The sequence below is a fragment of the Sciurus carolinensis genome, chromosome 6 (assembly GCF_902686445.1).
Source record: "Sciurus carolinensis chromosome 6, mSciCar1.2, whole genome shotgun sequence".
Lineage (NCBI taxonomy): Eukaryota > Metazoa > Chordata > Mammalia > Rodentia > Sciuridae > Sciurus > Sciurus carolinensis.
The window spans coordinates 149,122,519-149,144,171 of record NC_062218.1 but is presented as its reverse complement, the minus strand read 5'-3'; the positions used below and the strand labels follow the sequence as shown (position 1 = coordinate 149,144,171).

Here is a 21,653-nt window from a genome sequence, read left to right as displayed (position 1 = left end):
AGGAAGCAGATCCAAAGAGAAGTCGCATTATATGTATTGTTATTAATTTAATTAAATGCCATTTATGTTGTTGCTATTTATTTAGTATGTTGTCTTGATTGATTCATTCCAATATTTTTCATTATACTCTCCAAACCTGGCCCAAGAAAAAGGAATTTCTATAAGCTCTCAATCCCTAACCACAGAGAGCCTCTCAGTGGGAATATTGAGGAACTTCACACCCATGCTGGGGAGAACCACTATGATACACACCCAACCTACCTCCCAGGATTGTTCAGGGGAGAAAAATGGGATAAGAAGAATGAAATTTTTTTTAATTTAAAAGTAATTATAAATTGCAGATTCTTCATTGCACAAATCTAGTTCATCTTTGTGCTAGTCATTGCGCCTGGGAAGATGTGAAGTGGTGACTGTTTTCCCAAGGTGCTAGGGTAGAGTGGGAACTGTCCCCAGGAGGCACAGGGATAGATGGGTAACTGCTCCCAGGAGGCGTTAGGGTAGACTGTGGCCTCAATTCAGTCTCAGCTCAATGCACAGAACTAAGAGCTAAAATGGAACAAGGACAGAGTACTACACAGCACATGTCCCCCTCAACTCTACTTCAGGGGCTCAGGAAGTCCTTCTGTGGGAGGTAACATCTGTGTCTTAAAAGAATTTAGTTATAACTAGAGGATTAAAGAGCGCCACATAAGATGGCACTGGGCAGAGGTAGGTGAGTTCATAAAAGACTTAGGCTCTGTCAGAATGTTGTTCCTTATCTGACTGAGGAACACAGGAAGTCAGCAAAAGGTGGTGAACAAGGCAAAAGATGGTGCCCATGGGTTTACAGTTTGACAACTTCTTTCTGGATTCCCCGTGGAAGACAGATTGGGAGAAATGTCGGAAGCCAGGGGACCCAATATGAAGTCATTCAAGTAACCAAGACATGAGAAGGTCCTGGATTGTGCTACCAACAGACCCAGAGAAGAAGGGACAGAGATCATTTATGGGTTCGAATCAACAGGACTTGATGAAACACCTGGGTGAGAAAGGAAAGGTTTGGGCAACTAAAAGAACAGTGCTGCCATTCCATGAGATGGGAACCAGGTGGCAATGCCACATGCGTGGGGATGAAATGAGTCTAGCTGGAGGCACCCTGAGATTGACATTCTTGAGGGATGTCCCAGTGGCAATGTTCAATGGACAGCTGGATCTTCCTTGGAATTCCTCCCGACTTTGGAGCTAGAGTTTGCAAGTCTTTTGGTTTGGTTATTCTATATCTAATATAAAAGGGGACAGAGATGAGAGGCTTTAGTTATTTCTTTGGAAGTATGGGACTGCCCATGCCAAATCACATGTGAGAGGCAACTCGATCAAAACAAATGTATGGGAGTCTCCGTTCCTGGAGTGAGAGGGAAGGGATCAGCCACTTGGCAATCATGCCCTGTGAGGTTGCTTACCTTTTATTGAAAGTCCAGGTTGCCATCTGGGGTGTTAATAATCTGGTCCCCTGGAAAGTTCCCTTATGCCTTGACTTCACATAAGTATGACTGAGAATGAAACCTCAGTGTTAGAGAATATGTAGGCACCTGTCCCAATTTCCTTATTTTATAGAGGAGGGAACTAAGGCCCAGAGAGAAGAATGACTTGCCCAGAGTCTCAGCTGATTAGTGGGGTGTATGAACCAGGTGTCTGGGCTCACCTTATTCTGCCCTTTAAGATCTACAAGAGATCAATGTGAACCCTAATCCTATATTCTAATGAAACCCCAATGCTGTTTCCCTCACAACTTCTGTAATTCTTCAGGATGTGTTTCTCTCTGATTCTAATTTACAGCATTCGCTATTTCTCATTATCCTTTCTTGTGACTTTTCTCTTCTTCCATGTCACTGAGCTAAACCTGGGAATAGCTCCTCCTTCTTGACTTAGAGGCCTTTATCCTCAGTCATGTAAAACTAACATAGCAACTCTGTTTTAAAGTTTTACTAACAATTTTAAAGTAACATGGAAGGACATTATATTGTATTTCTGTATCTCATATATGTATTTTTGAATGTCACATATATGGTTTATTGTGAGAAAAGTAAAAAGACTTGTACAGAACTTAGATAAGGAAATAGGTTTGCTTTTTTTGTAATTTTATTGTTCTTAATTTTTTAAAATTACTTTTATTTTTACAGACTGCATTTTGATTCATTATGCACAAATGGGGTACATCTTTTCATTTCTGTGGTTGTACATGATGTAGATTCATACCATTCATGTAATTATACATGTATATAGGGTAATGATGTCTGTTTCATTCCAACATTTTTTCACATATATTTTAAGTGAATATTTCACCTCTTTAAAAAAATTCCTCTTTCTTCCAACAGATAAATTGCTATGATCCAAATCACCATTTTTTTGTTTTTTTTCCAAATAATTCTCCTTCCTTTCCTCCTTCCCCTTCTGTCCCCTTGTCTTTCATCCCAATTGCTGATCAAAGTATATTCCTTCCTGAAAGAAACTCTGGAAGCAGCCACCCTTTGAGTTTTTCTCATTCCACTTTGCAAATCTACTCCCATCTCTTTGCACTAAACCAGGTGCCCAGTTACTTTGAATTCAACAAAGCTCCTCCTAAACTTCTCAGGTCCTGCACACTGTCTGCATCTACCTCTATCTTTCTTGGGCATTATGTCAGCAGGTGACTTGGTACCATGCATACGTTTGAGTGCAGTGAACCAAGTCAGTCAATATGTACTATTATCTGTTAATTGCTTTCAGCTCCATGCACTTTGAACGACTTTCTTCACCCTTCAACTCAACACTGATGTATTCAGCTTCTGCAAGCAATTTATTCACTTTTAATTAGACCCAGCTTAATTATTTTGTCTACAAACCAAAAGAATCTATAAAACAACTTTTAAGTGAAATCACATTTCTGCCTGGAGGGATATTAAAAATGAAATTATGCATCTCATTTTACTTGTCTCTTAGAAAAGATTGCCTGCATTGTCATTTTATTTCCAAGATCTTTTTCATTGGGAAGATACCTGGGAAAGCACACTTGAGGTGGAGGGAAGAAAATGGGAAAAGGTAGTTATGCTTTCAGTGGAGAAGATAGATAAAGCATGTAAGTGGTGTTGTTCAGGTTCGCTGTGTGGCCACACTACTGTGATGTAGGAGCTGTTCAACAATGCAAGCTCCCCATATTCATGCCCAGAGCTTCTGCAGGGAGACTGAGGTGGTAAGATATTGAGTTTCCCACTTACCCATTCTGGCACTTTCTGGGTTCATGCCTACTCTGGATACCTAACATTCCACCTCACTAAATGACTACTTCTGCTTCTTCAGGAAGCTTGCTTTTTTTAGCCATCCATGTTTCTTTCCATCTCTGACAACTTCTGGTGCTTGCCATTTCCTATTTATCCAATTCCCATTAAGATCCTATCCATTTACCTTTTCATGGGTGTATATCTCATCTCTGCAGTCTTTTTTATCAGGATAGGATCTCTGCATGACAGATCTTTTCCATGTCTCACTGATGACCCCACTCTTAGTTCTAGCCTCTTCAATCTCACCAGTGTCTCCAGAAACTTCAGAGCCCTAAGATTTCTTTTGTCACCAAAGAATTCAAAACCTTCACCTGAGAGTAGCTATTTTAGTATGCATGGACTAAGAAAATATAGAAATACAAATTTCTACCATGAAATCAGCAATCCTTTTAAGTTTGTAATATATTGCAACAGGATCTCCTACACATAAAAATACTGGCTCACCTAGCACATATTACCATACTGCCCTGGCAAGAACCTATGTGACCTAGGGGACATCTAGCAGAAGATGAGTGAAAGGGGAATTTACATTAGAAAAATGAAGCGGAGTTCAACTTGCTTTCCCTTTCAGCCTGGTGGCTCACATGGCCACCTCAAGTGGATCAGGAATCTGAACAGGCAAGTGTGGATATGCTCAGGTACTAAACCTGGGAAGGCCACGCACAGGGGAGCAAAGCGTGAGTAGGACTGGCTCCCCTGCCTGCCAGTAGAATTCTTGGGAGGCTCCTGAGATCCAGACTCCTGACAGAGATCAGCAACGGTCAAGCCCTAAAGGTGTGTTGACCTCATCTCTCCAAAGCAGACACCACCCAACCAATCCCCAAGTCCTAGTCTCTAGAATTCCCCTTATAGACTCTGCAGCAGTCCCACCCTCAGGGTGCACCCATCTAGTCTGTGCAGATGAAAGTCCCACTGACAGCACTTCCCATTCCATCCTACCTCATACTGGTCAGAGGGAAGCTAAGAGTCATTCCAACCAGCTCCAGTGTTAGGTCACTCGAAGTGGCAGCTCTGAGAGTGATACAAGAGGATGAGATGAACAACCCTCAGCACCTGTGCATGCTCATGCATGCTCTCTCTCAGGACATAGTCCAAGAAATGGAAAGAGGGACAGTTGGGCAAAGGCAGTCACCATTCATTTCTGTCAACGGTTGATTACCTCAGTGGAGATAATTCTTGTTTTTCATTTAGAATCTTTTCTTTTTTTTGGTATGTGTGCACTTACTGTGCTGATTGGTTCATGGGCATATATAGAGAGAGACATAATTGTTTTTCTCATTTTTAGCATTTATCAATATAATTACTCTTCTTCACCTTGTCTTTTGAGGATTAGGGTTTGGGGGTTGTTTATGTTGATTTTGGGTACTGTTTGCTTTGTTCTCTTTCTCTCCTTTATACTCCTCCTAATAGCCAAATTCTCTAGTTTCCATCTTTTCCTTTATTTTTCCTATTTTCCTCCTCCTCCTTTAATATCATCACTTGCTACATCTCTTCTTCATTCTCTGTTCATATTTTGACTCTTCTAAACTCTCTTCTACCTTCCTATACGTTTGCTTTTCTCTTAATGAACTGCATTTTTACCACTTTTAGAACTATTCTGTTTATATAATTCCTGCCCCTACCGTTCATATTGTTGCAATTATTACAGCCATAAATGACATAGTTGACACCTGCTGTTTGCTTTAATGCCAGGTGTAATTTAAGGTTATTTATTGTTTTTGCTGTTAGCAAAACCATTTCTGTTTTTGTAGTAAATAGTGTTGTACACGTCCTGATAGGCACCAGGTACCTATTTTAATGCTGTGCAGCAGTTATTCCTATTGTTTCCCCTTTTTAGTGAATTACTGGGAATCTACTGGGACACTACAGGTTCATAGGATACTCTAATGCTCCACTAAACCCAGCCAAAAGATATTGCACCTTGTTCCACTCACAAGATAACAACACTCAAATTTCAGCTATACTTCAAAAAATATGACACCAGAAAATCCAAATACACAACCAGACCCCAAGTAGAAATGACTAGAGGTGAACCGTCAGTTCCTACCCACATATACCCATTACTACAGCAAAAAGAGAATTAACACAAAGGCTGTGGAAGCCATATCTGTGAGGGGGGCTCAATCTAGATCACTCTAGGACACTTTAGAAAGAGAAGGTCGTGCCCTAAAAAAAAAAAAGTCCCACATATAAGAGTGGAAGAGAAATTCATCCCAGCAGATGCCTAAAATCCAACAAAGGAATACAAGAAATGTGAAAAAATAAGGTAACAAAACATCTTCTAAAGTTCATAATTGACCAGCAACTGACTCCAAAGATATTGATAAAATGTCTGATAAAGAATTCAAAAGAATAATTATAAAAATGACCAATGAATTTCAAAAGAATACAGAATTAATTAAGGAAATCAGTACAGGATATAAATAAAAAATTCAATAAGGAGACTGATGTTGAAAAAGAATCAGAAATCTTAGAAAAGAAAGAACAATAGATCAAATGTTCAGTTGAAAGTCTAATAGAGTAGAACTTGCTAAAGACAAATTCTCAAAGCTAGAATATAAAGTAGTCAACCTTGAACATTCAGACAGTATTAATAGAAAATAAATAACCATGATCTGAATACCTAAGAACTATGGAACACTGAGATCAAATTTAAGAAGCATTGGAATTGAAGAGAGTTGTTAGATGCAGGTTAATGGAATAGATAACCTCTTTGGGGAAATAATAACACAATTTTTTCCAACCTTGAGAATGAGCTAGACATCCAGATATAGGATTTATTCAGAACTCAAAATAGACAAGATCAAAATAGAACCTGTCCATGACCCATTATAATTTAAATGCCTAACATACAGAACAAGGATAGAATTTTAAAAACATCAGGTCACATTCAGAGGTAAGCCGATCAGAATTACTTCTGATTTCTCAGCACAAACGCTACAATCCTGGAGGGCTTAGAACAATGTGTTCCAAGTACTGAAAGATAATAACTGTCAATCAAGACTCCTATATCCAGCAAAGCTATCATTCAAAATTGAAAATGAAATAAAAACTTTCCAAGATAAGCAGAAAGTAAATAATTCATGACTACTAAACCAGCACTACACAACTTACTTAAAGAACTACTGCACACAGAAGAATTTAAAAAAACAACCCTAAAACTAACAAAGAATAAATCTTAGGAATAGCTTAGAAATGAAAAATAAGACCAAATTAAATGATAATGATAATGAATTAAATGATAAATAAATCAAAATGGCAAGAATTAATAAATATCTTTCTACAGTAACATTGAATGCAAATGGTCTCAACTCTCCAATTAAAATACATAGGCTAGCAAAATGGATCCACAAGCAAGGCCCCACTATGTGTTGTTTGCAAGACACTCAAAGGCAAAGATAGCCACAGAATGAGAATGAAAGGATGGAAATTAATACACCATGTGAATGGAGCCCCAAAACAAGCAGGAGTAGATACTCTCATACCTGGCAAAACAAATGTCAAACTAAAATTAATATGAAGAGATGAAGATCACTTCATACTAGAAAAGGGAACAGTCCAAGAAGAAGGTGTAGTGATAGCAAATATTTATGCCCCAACATTGGTGCACCTGATTACATAAAAAACACTATTGGATGATGATGATGATGATGGTGATGATGATACTGGGTGATTTTAACACACCGCTCTCATCAATATAGAGCATCCAGATATAGACTCGGTGAAGACTCCTTGAACCTAAAAAATATTATAAATTAAATGGAATTAACAGACATTTGTAGAATATTTCATCCAACAACAGCCAAATACATTTTTTTTTCAGAAGCTGGTAGAATCTTCTCCAAAATAGACCATATTTTGGGATACAAAGGAACTCTAAGTAAATACAAAAAATGATATTATTCCTTGTTTCTTATCATAATGAAATTAAATTAGAAATTAACATCAAAAAACCTACAAAAATTATATAAACACATGGAATCAAATAGTCCAATTATGAATGATGAATGGATAATAGGAATTAAAAGAAATTTTAAAAATTTTAGAATCAAATGAGAATAGTAATACAACATATCAGCATGTATGGGATACTCTGCAGGCAGTTATAACAGAAAGTTTATAACTGTGAGTGCCTACACAAGGTCAGAAAAGCCCAAATAAACAACCTAATGACACATTTCCTCTTGAAAAAGAACAACAAACAAATTCCACAACCACAACCAGTAGAAGGAAGGAAATAATTAAGATCAGAGCCAAAATCAATAAAATTGAGAATTAAAAAAACACACACACAAAGGATCAATGAAACAAAGAATTGGTTCCTTGTAAAGATAAAAAATACTGATAAGTCCTTAGTTAAGCTAACCCCCACCCCCCAAAAAAACAAGACCAAAATCAATAAACTCAAAAGTAAAAAATGAAAAATCACTGTGGACATCACAGAAATCCAGAGATCATTAGGGACTATTTTGAAAACTTATTTTCAATAAATTGGAAAACATAGAAGAAATAGGTACATTTCTGGACACATACAACATGCCAAAATTGAATCAAGAACTAGCAATGAAATAGAAGCAATTTAAAAAAAAAAATCTTCCAACAAAGACAAGGGCCAGATAGGTTCTAAGTTGAATTATACCAGGTCTTTAGAGAAAAACCAATGCCAATGCTCCTCAAATTATTCCATGACATAGAAATTGATGAAACACTTCCCAATTCATTTGTAAGTCAGAATCACACAGAAAGAAAAGTACAGACCAATATTCCTGATGAACTTACATGTAAAAATTCTTAATAAAATATTAGTAAATGAGGCCAGGAATGGTGGTGTACACCTGTAATCATAGCTGCTTGGGTTGCTGAGGCAGGAGGATCTCGAGTTCAAAGCCAGCGTCAGCAAAAGCAAGGCACTAAGCAATTCGGGTCTTGTCTCAAAGTGAAACACCAAATAGGGCTGGGGATTGACTCAGTGGTTTAATTGGCCCCTGAGTTCAATCTTCAGTACCCAAATAAATAAATAAATAAATAGCAAATCATATTTAATGACATATTAAGACTGTATATCAAGATATTAAGATTATACATCAAGTTGGCTTTGTCCTAGGCATAGCAAGGATGGCTTAATATATGAAAATCAATAAATGTAATTCATTATAGTAATAAAATTAGGACAAAAATTACTAGTTACCTCAATGGATACAGAGAAAGCCTTTAACAAAATTCAGTACCTATTCACGATTATAAAAACCTAAAGAAACTAGAGATAGAAGAACTCTACCTAAACATCATAAACACTGTATGCAAAAAACCCAAAGTCAACATCATAGCAAATAGTGAAAAAATGAAAGTGTTTCCTTTAAAATCAGGAACTAGACAAGGACATTCATTCTCCCCACTCCTATTTAATATAATACTAGAAATTCTAGCCAGAGCAATTAAGCAAGAAAAAGAAATAAAAGGCTTAAAATAAGAAAGAAAGAAGTCAAAGTATCACTGTTTGCAGATGATATGGACCTATAATATTTAGATGGTCCAAAACATTCAACCAACAGATTGCTAAAGCTAAAAACCCAATTCAGCAAAGTAGCAGGTTATAAAATCAACATACAAAAGAAAAATAGCTTTTCTACATATCAATAATGAATCTGCTGAGAAAGAGAATATAACTCAGCTTTAAAGAAGAATGAAATTATGACTTTTGTTGGTAAATGGATGGAGTTGGAGAATATCATGCTAAGGGAAATCTGTCAAACCAAAAGCCGAATGTTTTCTCTGATATGCAGATGCTAATTCACAATAAGGGAGGGTGTCTCTAGGGAGGAAGAGAGTTACCTTAGATTAGGTAGAGGGGAGTGAAGGGAGAGGAAAGGGTATGGGGGTAGGAAGGATAGTGGAGTGAAACAGACGTTATTACTTCATGTGCATATATGACTGCACGTGGATGTACAATCAGAAAAAAGAGAAATTATACTCCATTTATGTATGATCTATCAAAATGCATAAATGCATTCTACTATCATGTATAATTAGAACAAATTAAAAAATTTAAAAATCAAGAACACAATTCCATTCACAATAGTCTCAAAAAATAAAAAACCTAGGAATAGATTCAACCAAAGAGGTCGAAAGACCTCTATGATAAAAGCTCTAGAACACTGAAGAAAGAAATTGAAGAAGACACAAGAAGATGAAAAGACCTCCTGTGTTCACAGATAGGCAGAATTCATATTGTTAAAATGGCCATACGACTAATAATAATACACAGATTCAATGCAACCCCCTTCAAAATACCAATGGCATTCTTCACAGAACTAGAAAAAAAAATAGTCCTAAAATTCATTTGGAAAGGTAAAAGACCCAGAATAGCCAAAGCAATTCTAAGCCAAAAAAGCAACCCTGGAGGAATCATAATACCTGACTTCAATGAGAACTGGCTTGTCACATACTGAATGCTCTGTACGTGCTGCCTGTCATGGGCATTAGTACTGTAGAAGCAAAGGCTGTTCTTCTCACACTCAGAAGGATACAATTTGTTCCTCTCCTTCAGTAGAATCCATAAATAATGTGCACACAATGGGCAGTAAGAGAAACTCAGGAACCCTGTCGCCCTTCTTTCTAAGCTTAGCTCTGACACGCACTAGGCTTGTGAAGCTGGCTTAGGTTTCTTCATTTCCCTCATCTGTAAAACAAGGATATTTTCTGCCTTGCAAGGGCGTCGTGAGAGTGGGAGATGGAAGAGCATGTGGACAGGACTGGAGTGCTCAGAGCTTATTGAGGTGGGGTTAGTGACAGCTGTCGTTATCTGTGAACTGCATGTGCTTCTAAATTAGTCCACTAACAAACTTGTGAATTAACAAACAAGTAGACATTGGAGACTTGAAAAAAAAAATTTCACTATAGAACTATGACAACAAAAATCGTAGGGTGCTGGCATAAAAACAGACACATGGACCAGTGGTACAGAAGAGACAGAGCCAAACCCACACAGATACAGTCACCTGATCCTTGACAAAGGTGCCAAAAATATACACTGGAGGAAATGGCAGCCTTTTTAACAAAAGGTGCTGGGAAAACTGGTTACCCATATGTAGAAGAATGAGACTAGAGCTTATCTCTCACCTGCACAAAATTCAATTCAAGGGGCTGGGGTTGTGGCTCAGTGGTAGAGTGCTTGCCTAGCGAGTGTGAGGCACTGGGTTTGATTCTCAGCACCACATGTAAGTAAATAAATAAAATAAAGGTTCATCAATAACTTTAAAAAAATTCAGTTCAAAATGGATCAAAGATCTAGAAATTAGGCCAGAAACTATGAGACTCCTACAAACAAACAAACAAACCAGGATCAACACTCCAACATGTAGGCACCAGCAAAGACTTTTTCAATAGGAACCATAAAACTCAGAAAATAATGCCAAAAGTAAATAAATAGAATGGTATCAAAAAACAACTACTGCACAGCAAAGGAAACAATTAAGAAGGTGGAGAGCCTACCGAATAGGAGAAAATCTTTGCTAGTTATTCTTCTGACAGGATTTACATCTAGAATATGCAAAGAAGTCCAAAAAACACCAAAGAATCTAATTAATAAAAGGGAAAATGAACTAAACCCACTTCTCAAAAGAAGAAATACAGCCAACGAATATATGATAAAAATGTTCAACATCATTAGCAATTAGGGAGATGCAAATCAAAACTACACTGAGGTTTGATCTCACACTAGTCAGAAAGGCAATCATCAAGAATACAAATAATAATAATAAATGCTGAAAAAAAAGGAACACTTTTACACTCTTGTTGGGATTGTCAATTTGTACAACCACTATGGAAATCACCATGGAGATCCCTAAAAAACCTAGGAATGGAACCGTTATATGACCCAGCTATACCTCTCCTTGGTATTTATCCTGAAGAATTAATTACTATAATTAGTTATTGTAGTCATCCTACTATAGTTATACATGCATATCCATGTTTATAGCAGCATAATCCACAGTAGCTAAACTATAGAACCAGCCTAGGTATCTAAAAATGTGGTAATATACACAATATGGTTTTATTCAGCCACAAAGTAAAATGAAATTACGTCATTTGCAGAATAATAGAGGACATTGTGTTAAGAAAAATAAGTCAAACTCAGAAGTTTATATCAGGGACCCAGAAGTGAATTACCCCTTTGCTCATTGTCTAATGGCCAGAACCAGTTTCATGGCCTCCTCTTACCTGTAAGGGACATTGGACTCTGTGGGAAATACTTAAAATCTTAGGAGAGCATTGACTATCTCTTTTGGGACCCAGATTGAAAGACATTTTTGTAATAGGCCCTACTATCAGGAAGTACTTCTTATTAATGCCAAAAGTAAATAAAAACTACTTTTTCATTAATGAAAAGTACCACCTGTTAGTAATGCCTATTAAAAAAAAAAATCAAGCTCCTTAGTTTCAGATATCAAAGTTTTCAACGCAAAGCTAAAGTCAACATTTAAACTTTTAAGAAGCAAATTGATTTAAATAAAGTAGATTGCATTTAATTAAACACTTATTTATGTGTGGTAAAAATCGGGAATGCGATTCTAAAGTCATCACAATTTGAGAAACCCTGGTATAATTCACTGATTTGAGGACATGCCAACCCCAGGTCATTTCTTCCACAGTGATTGTTTATTAGGTGTCTAGAAGAAAAAATTTTGTAAGATTTACACATTTTGTCCTGAGGATAGAGCACTTTAAAAAAATTCCTGTGATTAGGGCTGGGTTGTAGCTCAGATGGTAAAGCACTTGCCTAGCATGTGTGAGGCATTGGGTTCGATTCTCAGCACCACATATTTACGAATAAAGTAAAGGTAAAAAAAAAAAAATCCCTGTGGTTAATGGATGGCCAAGCTTTATTAGGTTCTAATTAATTCTAATATCAGTGTAATATACTAGTTATCAATGGAAATGTCCAACAAGTTCTCAAGAGTGTGTTCAAGTCACTCAGTGTGTTTCTATCAAACAGAGATCAAATAGGGAAGATTGAACCCCACTGATTACTCACTGAAACTCAGAGCAAAGTGCTTCCCAAGTATTGATAGCCAAAATATCCACCCATCATACAAGCAAGCTTAGAAAAATCTCATCTTAAAATCCTGATAAAAGAGGTAAGTGGTTAAAATCCTGATAAAACTGGTTTTCCTAAACCAGTCAGCATCTAATAAAACCAGTGCAAACAGCAACAACAATTTTAAAAAAATTAAGTGTATATTCAACTTAATTTTAGAGCCCCACCCCCTACCATGGTCTTGACCAACTGACACACTTTTTGGAGAATTGTTCATGAATTAAAAATGATTCCCCGGCACTCATTCCTACTCAGGAGCCTTCTTTCCATTCAAAGTCAACAAGTTGACCCCAGTCACAGGCAGCTTGCAAATGTGGTTGCTGCTGCTTAGGATACACACACACACACACACACACACACACACACACACACACACACTCTCTGCCCCATCTAGCCTCCTCTTACTCATTTCCTGATCTCAGCTCAAGTCCCACCTTCCCAGGGACAAATTCAACCCCACTGAAATGTAGTATTATTGCACCCTGCTCTCCTTTGAGGTACTTATCCTGGTGGGTGAGTATCTATTTCTCTCCCTGAGTGTGCGTTTAAAATCTCTCAGTCACACCAAGGTAAGCTCCTAAGGAGAGAGAGCCATGTGTAGTGTTTACTGACCGTCATGCAACAGAAGGGTTCAATATGTATTTATTGATCCAGTGAATAACTGTTCAGTTGACCCCCTGCCCATAAAAATGGAATTTGCTAATGAGGGGGTTTATTTGGATTTATAAAAAGGAGAAAAAACTGAGGTTCACTGGAAATGTGGATGGAGCACGATTAAGAGAGTTTGGGAATGAGAGTGGGGTTCCTCTGAGAACTAGTTAATCCAGGATATTAGGCTACTGGTCCACCTCATAAAAACGCCCCCTCTGATCTGAAGGGCATCCTGCCCAGAGGAAGGTCACGCTGGGGCGTGTGAGGATTGCTGTTTCTAGCCGAGGTGATTGAGTGTGAACTTGCAAAGCTCCGTAATCCTGACATCCACGGATAGTGGGAGCTGTGGTTTCAGGAAAGCAGAATGAGACAGACGGCAACAGGAAGGACCTTGGGCGGCTCTTCCAGGTGCAGTAATAAAACACACCTCAGACAAAAGGGTTGTGCAGTGCCCTCTGTTCCCGTCCTAGTGTTGGCAGGAAGCACTTCATTTAGAGAACTGGCAGTGGGTGGGGAGCTACCTTCCCCCCACCAGTATCGGCCCCGCCGCCCATTCCTATGTGCTTTACCAGTGTAGTGTGCAGAGTCCACAGTTCACATCATGTCACTTTCTGCGTAAAACACTTTAGAACCTCCCCCACATGAGGTTCTCAGCATGAGAACCTTAACAGTTCCTCTGACCCTGCTCTGTCTCTCCTGCTTCACCTTTGCTAGTCTATGTCCCCTCGTTCCATGTCTTCCGTGGGACACCCCTGTGGACTTCTTGCTGTTTCTAGAACTGGTTCATCTACCTGGAACACCATTCTCCAAGCTCTCTCTTATGTGGTCTTTAGGTAACTGTTTAAGTATTCCTTTTCCCAGGAAGACTCCCTGATTCTTACACTCTGTGTGAGTGTGAGGGCATGCACGCAGACCCCATCCACACTCATATTCAAGCATACACTTTTTTCTGAATCTTTGAGACCTACATACTTCAGGATACATTCCCTAAGAACAAGACTTTAAAAAAAAAAAAAATTAGCATCCCTATTATTATCAGATTTGGAAAATGTGACATTATTAAAATACTTTACGTGAGACTGGGGATGCAGCTCAGTGATAGAGTGCTTTCCTCGCCTGCCTATGGCCCTGGGTTCAAACTTCAGCCCCACAAAATATGTATGTATGTATACACACACACACACACACACACACATACACAATGGCCTAAGTTTAAGTTCATATTCAGATTTCACCTACTGCATAATAATGCCTCTGTGCCTGTTTAATTCTGCCCTAGTCCAGGATGGAATCCGAATCACAGTTTATATTCCATTCTATGTCTTCTTAAGCTTCTTTCCATCAAACAATTCCTTGACCTTTTTGACTTGAAATGCACAGGTCAATTATTTTGTAGAGTAACCTGTAATTTGAGGTTTGTTATTGTTCCTGCTGCAGAAATGAGGTCACATTCTTCTCAGCACATCCTCTCAGGAGGCATGAGATGTCACCTTACCCCAGTATGGGTGATACTTGGCCCTCTTGATCTACCTGGTGTCCACCAGATTTCACCACCACTGAATGATTATTTTTATCATTGAAATTAATGATCAGGAAGGATTCTTTGAAATTATGAAAATATCCAGTTCCTCGTCAAACAACACGCAGGGATTTGACATCCATCTTACATTCGCTTCATTTTTACAGAAGTTTATTGTAGATTGTTAGAAAGAATGTGATTATGATAAATGGGCATTTAAACCACCCCTTCTAAAATACCTTCATCTCCCGTACCAATTTAATCTCTTCATTTAAAAAGATGTTACCAGCTAAAAATGAGAGAAGTCTGATGTGTACGGTGTTAGCCAAGGCAAGATTTCTCATTTGCATTTTCAACTCTATTCGTGAATTATCTTTTCATTTCCTCTTCCTTTGCAATAAAAAAAAAAAGAATGCATGAAGGGGGCATATTTTCTTATAATGGGAAAGAAGATGTATGATATTATTTCTATCTTGCCAAATGCCATAATATTGCTTTTGGGAACGTTATGATGGGCACCTGTAATTGCATTTATTTTTTTTCATGCTTGCTACAAGGGCTTACTTAGACTCCGAAGAGCTTCCAACAAACAGCCTTGGGGGTCATGGATCATTTAGGTTGATGAAATCATTTAGGTTGATTAAAGCTATGAAGAGAATTATGACGAGGGTCTGATCATATGGGCATCAAGAAGGTAAAATATTACCATTTATACTGGAAATGGAACTTTTTTTCCTAAGTGATAATATTTACAATGACAGGCTGGACCATTCCCAGTAAGATTAATAATACCTGACATGTACTCATCCACCTACTCAAGTGTTCCCTTGAGCCTACTAAGGGAGAAGAACAATTATACACAACTTCTAACTTTACAAACTGTATCTTTGAATAATGTATTTGAACCTTTTTTTCCTTTTCTTTTTCTTTTTGGACCACGAGTGAACCCAGGGGCACTTAACCACTGAGTCACATCCCTAGCCCTATTTGTATTTTATTTAGAGATAGGGTCTCACTGAGTTGCTTAGCACCTCGCTTCTGCTGAGGCTGGCTTTGAACTCGCGATTCTCCTGCCTCAGCCTCCCAAGGTGTGCACCATGGTACCCAGCCTGTATTTCTGAGTTTTAAAGCAAAATTTGGCCACAAGGAAGCTTGAGGCTTTACTCATAGGTTCCTTTAAGCTGCTGAGGGAGTGGAAGAGCCTAGGTGGACCACATTGCTCCACCATCTGGGAAGAGCATCCACTGGGCCAAGGGCTCAGATTCAGAAACCACCAGTTGGGGATGAGGAGGAAGAAGGGGATCCCCAGCCACCACCAGCCAGCCAGTGCATGTCCATGACGACAGCAGTAGTTGGCACAGCCATGCCACCTCCAGTCTGTGTCCTAGGAAAACCTCTCCCTGTGCCGTTCTTCACACCCATTTGAGGTTCTGAGCACGGATAAGTTTTTCTGAAATGTTATAAGTATCAGAAAATTTTAGAACCAAAAAAAATCCTAAAGAAAAAAATACCTTTCCCTTTGTTTTAAAATGTGACGACATCCTTTTCTGTCCTATACAATTTGTTCCTTTCAAAGTTCATGTGAAAAAGCACAGCAAGAGTAGTCTCTCTGGGTTTTCAGAAAGGAAAGTAAAGATGAGTGAGGTGGAGGAGGCAGCTCAGCATTAGCAATCAGTCAGGGCTAGGATTCTCCCCGGGCGAGCTCTCATGCTTCCCCTGAGGGCCACCACCTGTGTCATCAGCATCTCTCATCCCCCTTACCTGCTTCCAAGATGCTCATCACACGTCAGTTGTGTTGACCGACATCTATGGGCATCTGTTGAACGTCCCTCATCCTAGAACACATGGATTGCAGGGATCTCTCTACAGCGTTGGCCCCAGCATCTACCTTGTTGGACAAGGGAACGAGCTGGCATGCCTCCTGTTTCTCCTGACCATGGTGACCTCTCATGTCTTCCAGACCTCAGCTCATTGCTGGAAATGGCCCTCTCCGTGGACTCATCTTGGCCCCGGTGGCGGTGGCGGGTCCGAGACAGCTTTCCCCAGACTCCGTCAGAAACCACGGCACTGCTCTCTGCAGAGAAGGGGAGGCAGGACCACAACCTACCGCAGCAGCGGGTCGTGATCCCCAACAACAGCCTTTGCCACCAGGATTGGGACAAGGTCTCCAGGAGATACCCCGGCAATACCATCTGCACCACCAAGTACACCCTCTTCACCTTCCTGCCCCAGAATCTCTTTGAACAGTTTCACAGGTACGCAGCCCCTTGTCCAAACAGCACGCATTTTAACCAAGTATTGGCCACTTAGATGAGCTGAGATGCTGCTTCTGGGGCCAACTCTCCTTTAAAACCCCGATTTATGTGCCTATTGAAGTTTTTTTCATTCATTCACTCATTAAATATTTATTAGGTCACCTGTTGGGCACTTGAGGTACATCAGGAAAAAAGAGAAACCAGACTCAGGAGTGTATTAGCTAGTGAAGAGAGAGACACTGATTTTTAAGTTATGTAACAAAATAAAATTATGACTAGAACAAATACTTTCAAAGAGAGGTATATGGTGACATTTGAGGAAAATTTAGCCTAGTTCAGGATCAGAAGAAACTTCCTTGAGGAAGTAGCCATTGAAATGTAAGCTGAAAGATGAAACTGTATTAATGGAGAAAAAAGATGCAGCAAGAAATCGGGGAAGGGAGCAGTAGAGAGTTTCTGCACATAGACCTGCATGTGCAAAGGCACTATGGGAAAAGGACATAAGATGAGCTTGAAAAATTAGAAAACATAAACCACTCTTCTGAGATAAGGTATGGAAAATCATTGCTGATTATAAATCAAAAGGTAGTCTTGGAAATCATCCTAAATTTTGTAATTATTCTAAACTGCCATTTACTGAGCAACTACTAGGCTGTGGAGCACCATACTGTATATCCCCCCAAAATATTTTACTATGTAACATTTATAAGAGCTTTCTGAAGTAGACAGTACAGTTCCCACATTGCATAAGCACAAACAAGCTCAGGTGTGTTAATCAACCAGTAAACACTAGGAACAGTGCTAATATCAAGATCGGTTGACTTCAAACCCCTACCACCACATCTGAGATGAAACTGAAGGTAGACATTGTTTTAGTGGATCAGGGCCAAGAGTGGGAAGAAACAGGGAGGACAGCGTATTTGACTTCCGGCCTTCACTCACACCTGGCTCGCCCCTTCCAGGTGGGCCAACCTCTACTTCCTGTTCCTGGTGGTTCTGAACTGGGTCCCCTCCCTAGAAGTCTTCCACAGGGAGATCACCATGCTACCTCTGGTCATCGTGCTGTTCATCATCATGGTCAAGGACGGCATGGAGGACCTCAAGAGACACCGCTTTGATAGAGAGATAAACCGCTCCAGCGTCAGAATATATGAAAGGTAGGGGAAACTGGCTTCTCTTGTCTCCCTCGAGAATGGGTTAAACAAACTCCTCAGCACATTCCACTGGTCTCTTGCCCTACATCATATTTTCTTTCTTTCATTTAATTCAGTGATTCTCAAGAGGAGGCAGTTTGACCCCCCAGGAAGCATGTGGTATGGGGAGAGATTTGGGGGCTGTCACACTGGGAGGGAGGGTGCTATTGGCATTGACCGAATAGAAGCTGAGGGTGCTGGTGAATGGCCTATGACACCCAAGACCACCCCCCACACATACACACACACAATGAAAAATTATCATCCAGTCAAAAATGTCAATAGTGCTAATGTTGAGAAGCCTTGATTTAACTTAGAAAAATACTCATTATTAAGCACAAGTGGTTCCATTATTAAGAGAGAACTAGAGCTGGGCAGGGTGGTACACACCTGTGATCCCAGCGGCTCAGGAGGCTGAGGCAGGAGGATCGGGAGTTCAAAGGCAGCCTCAGCAAGAGCGAGGTACTCAGCAACTCAGTGAGACCCTGTCTCTAAATGACAGCTGAAATAGGGCTGGGGATGTGGCTCCGTGGTCGAGTGACTCTGAGTTCAATCCCTGGTATCAAAAAAAAAAAAAAAAAAAAAAAAAGAGTGGATTGGAAACTGAAAAATTAAACTCAATGAAGACAGGATCATCTCAGGAGACAGTTCAGGAGAAACTCTTTGGAAGGTGGTTAGATAATTTCTCCCAACCTGAAATAGTATACCATTTTTAAAGCCTCAGTTTCTTAGCTAAAAAAAAAAAAAAGCAATCCTTGCTTTTAGAATTGAACCAGGTAGGTTTTAGGACCCAGAGTTGGTGCACCTGTTCTTGGCTGCCCTGGATGAAATAGGAAGATACCTGGTGGTGACGTCTACATTCCAACAGGTGGAGTCTCCACCGTGTAGAAGGAAGTGTCCTGGTGGGTCCACACCCATTCCCTGCAGGCTCCTGGCTGGTCATAGTTCTCCCCTGGCTGTTTATTTGGAGTCTTCCTTTTGAAAGAAGGGGGAGAAGTTTTCAGTCAAGAAGGTCAGTGAAAAATGAGAGTTAAATTATGAGAACCAAAGAGGCAGGAGCGCGCAGAGATGAGGAAGGAAGGGAGGAAGAGGCGGAAAAGGAAAGAGGACAAGAGACGCGTGGTGGTCTCCAACCTGCCTTTCGAAGGATGGTCCCCCAGGGAGAACCCCAACTGGCATTATTGTGGGAATCAGATTAAGACCAGCAAGTACACCGTGTTGTCCTTCATCCCCAAGAACATCTTTGAGCAACTGCACCGGTTTGCCAACCTCTACTTTGTGGCCATTGTGATCCTGAATTTCATCCCTGTGGTCAGCGCTTTTCAGCCTGGGTTGAACGTGATTCCAGTATGTGTCATCCTGGTGGTCACTGCCATCAAAGACGCTTGGGAAGACCTCCGGAGGTACCAATCCGATAAAGTGATCAATAACCAAGAGTGCCTCGTCTACAGCAGGTAACGCAGACAACCCGGTGACCCTTGTGTGGCTTGTGCCCCTCCAGCTGTTGTCTGAGGCAGGGCTGGGGAGGGGGTTCTCATTTCAACTCAGTGTTCACTTCTCTGGGGTGAGGATGCTTATAGCCTCAAACTCCAACAGGAGGGCTGAGTCCGTCTTTTCAAACTGGGAAGTCTTCATTATGTAGCATTTTCTTACAGTTCCAAATTCATCCGACCTTCAAGAAGTTTCTGTAAATTCTCTCTTCTTTTTCGTTCCGTGTGGTCATGCCCGCATTTGAGTGTGTTTGGGGACCGTGCAGGGAGAAGCCCTTGCTTTTTCTCAGAGAGGCAGTCAAACATTGTGTTTGGAGAATGGGGGCAGAGAGGGGGACGTCATCTGGGTTAATCAGGAACTACATGACCTTAGGCAATTCCTGGGGTAGTCGTGGAAATTGCACAAGATAATCTCTAGAAAGTGATTAGCATTCTGCCTAACACATAATAAATGTTCGATAATGCAAGTTGCAGTTGTGGTTAGAATGTGCAATTTGTAGTTTTCCCTTCGCTCAGACTGTCCTTGAATGTCCCTCTGATGTTTCCTGACAGAGACAGTATGTCACCTTCTTGCCCCATAATTTCATGTCACTTTTTTTTTAGCAGTAATAACCTAAAATTTATTTGAATAATATATAATCATTGAACTCCATCCAAAACAAAGAGGAAAAATGATTAAACTAAGTCATAAACCAACACATTGGATCTAAAATAACCCAGAATTTGGTTAAGTGAGAATAGCCCAATGGTATTAACTAAATAATTTCCTTCCTTTTGTCTTCAGTGACCTTATTTTATAACTTTCCAATAAATAGAGCTAAATATTCTCCCAAGGTGGAGAAGATCCAATGAGCTCCAAAAAAGCCTAAGCGAATATTCCTGAACCTACACAATAGCAACCGGAATTTAAAATCCCATGTTGTACGACTGACCTTAACTGGTGTCCACATTTGCCTTTTTATATTTGGTTAGCTGCTAGCATATTTCAAAAAGACCAAAAAAGATTGGAACATCCCTCAGACTTCAAATGAGCTCATTTGATAGTTTAACAAGTACTATATTAAAAGTTTGGTTGAGAGGAAAAGAAAGAAATGGAGTATGATAATATAGAATGGTCTGCAGGGAATCCCCTATTCATGATATCTCTTTTCGTATTTAGCTTATTTGTTCTAATCAGTTATACATGACAGTGGAATGCATTCTGACACATCCTACAGAAATGGAGCATAGCTCCTTATTCTTCTGGTTGTTCGTGCTGCAGGTTCACACTGGTCTTGTAGTCATGTAGGCACATAGGGTAATAATGTCCTATTCATTCTACTGTCCTGGCTACCCCTATACCCCCTCCCTTCCCCTCACTCCCCTCTGCCTAATCCAGTGCACCTCTTTTCTTCCCTAGCCCCCTCCCCGCTTATTATAAATTAGCATCCGCACATCAGAGAAAACATTCGGTCTTTGGTGTTTGGGGATTGGCTTATTTCACCAGATCCGTGATTTTATGTCACTTGATACATATCACTGTTTTGCAAAGCTGCTATTGGGTCAATGACCACACTGGACTGTTAGGATAGGACACACTCTCACTGGGCAAGGGAAAGAAGATAGAGTTAGAGCATGTCGTGACTTTGTGACCACCTATGTGGCCCCCAAGGGAGCGAGGGGGTCGCACCTGGACTTGCCGAGAGACTCCGAGGAGAGGGGATGTGCGTTCCAGCAGCGCAGGTGATTGACTGGCCAGCAGAGGAGGGCTCAGCTCCCTGCAGACGGGAAAGTATTCACCTCTCCCAAGGAGCAGCTGGGTGGTCTGCCTCACTTCCTCCCACCTGATCGGGCCCCATTCAGCAGCAGGGGTTTTGCTGCTTGCTCCCTGCTGGGATGAGGGGTTTGCTCGGGTGGGGGGCAGGGGCGCTCCAGCCAGGGAAGAGCTGCTTACCTCCAAGGAGGTGCTCTCTTCCCTGGGAGGATGAAGTGACCAGCACAGAGCTGGCTGGCAAAAGGGTGCACGAGACAAACTCCACTTGAAAAGCTGTAGCCAGGGGAAGCCTCCGAGGAGACGCTCGCTCAGGGACTTGTTTGTCACCAAAGAACCCCTAAGTGAAAGTCCACTCTCATCCATCAGCCGCAAGTGAGCTGCTGCCTGTTGACTGGAAGG

At 40.3% G+C, this 21,653-nt stretch overlaps 1 protein-coding gene across 7 annotated transcripts in view; it reads left to right on the top strand.

Annotated features, from left to right (window-relative positions):
* The window catches only part of Atp10b (ATPase phospholipid transporting 10B (putative)), a 333,470-nt gene that overhangs the window by 215,726 nt on the left and 96,091 nt on the right, over positions 1-21,653 (top strand). For 3 of the 7 annotated variants that reach the window (XM_047556625.1, XM_047556626.1, XM_047556624.1), the window contains 2 exons: positions 16,524-16,818; positions 17,781-17,975. In XM_047556625.1, the coding sequence (XP_047412581.1) occupies positions 16,524-16,818; positions 17,781-17,975 (490 nt within the window). Of the gene's footprint in view, positions 1-16,523; positions 16,819-17,780; positions 17,976-18,908; positions 19,466-21,097; positions 21,224-21,653 lie in introns of those variants that run through there. The other 4 variants (XM_047556629.1, XM_047556627.1, XM_047556630.1 and 1 more) reach the window with 4 other exon arrangements.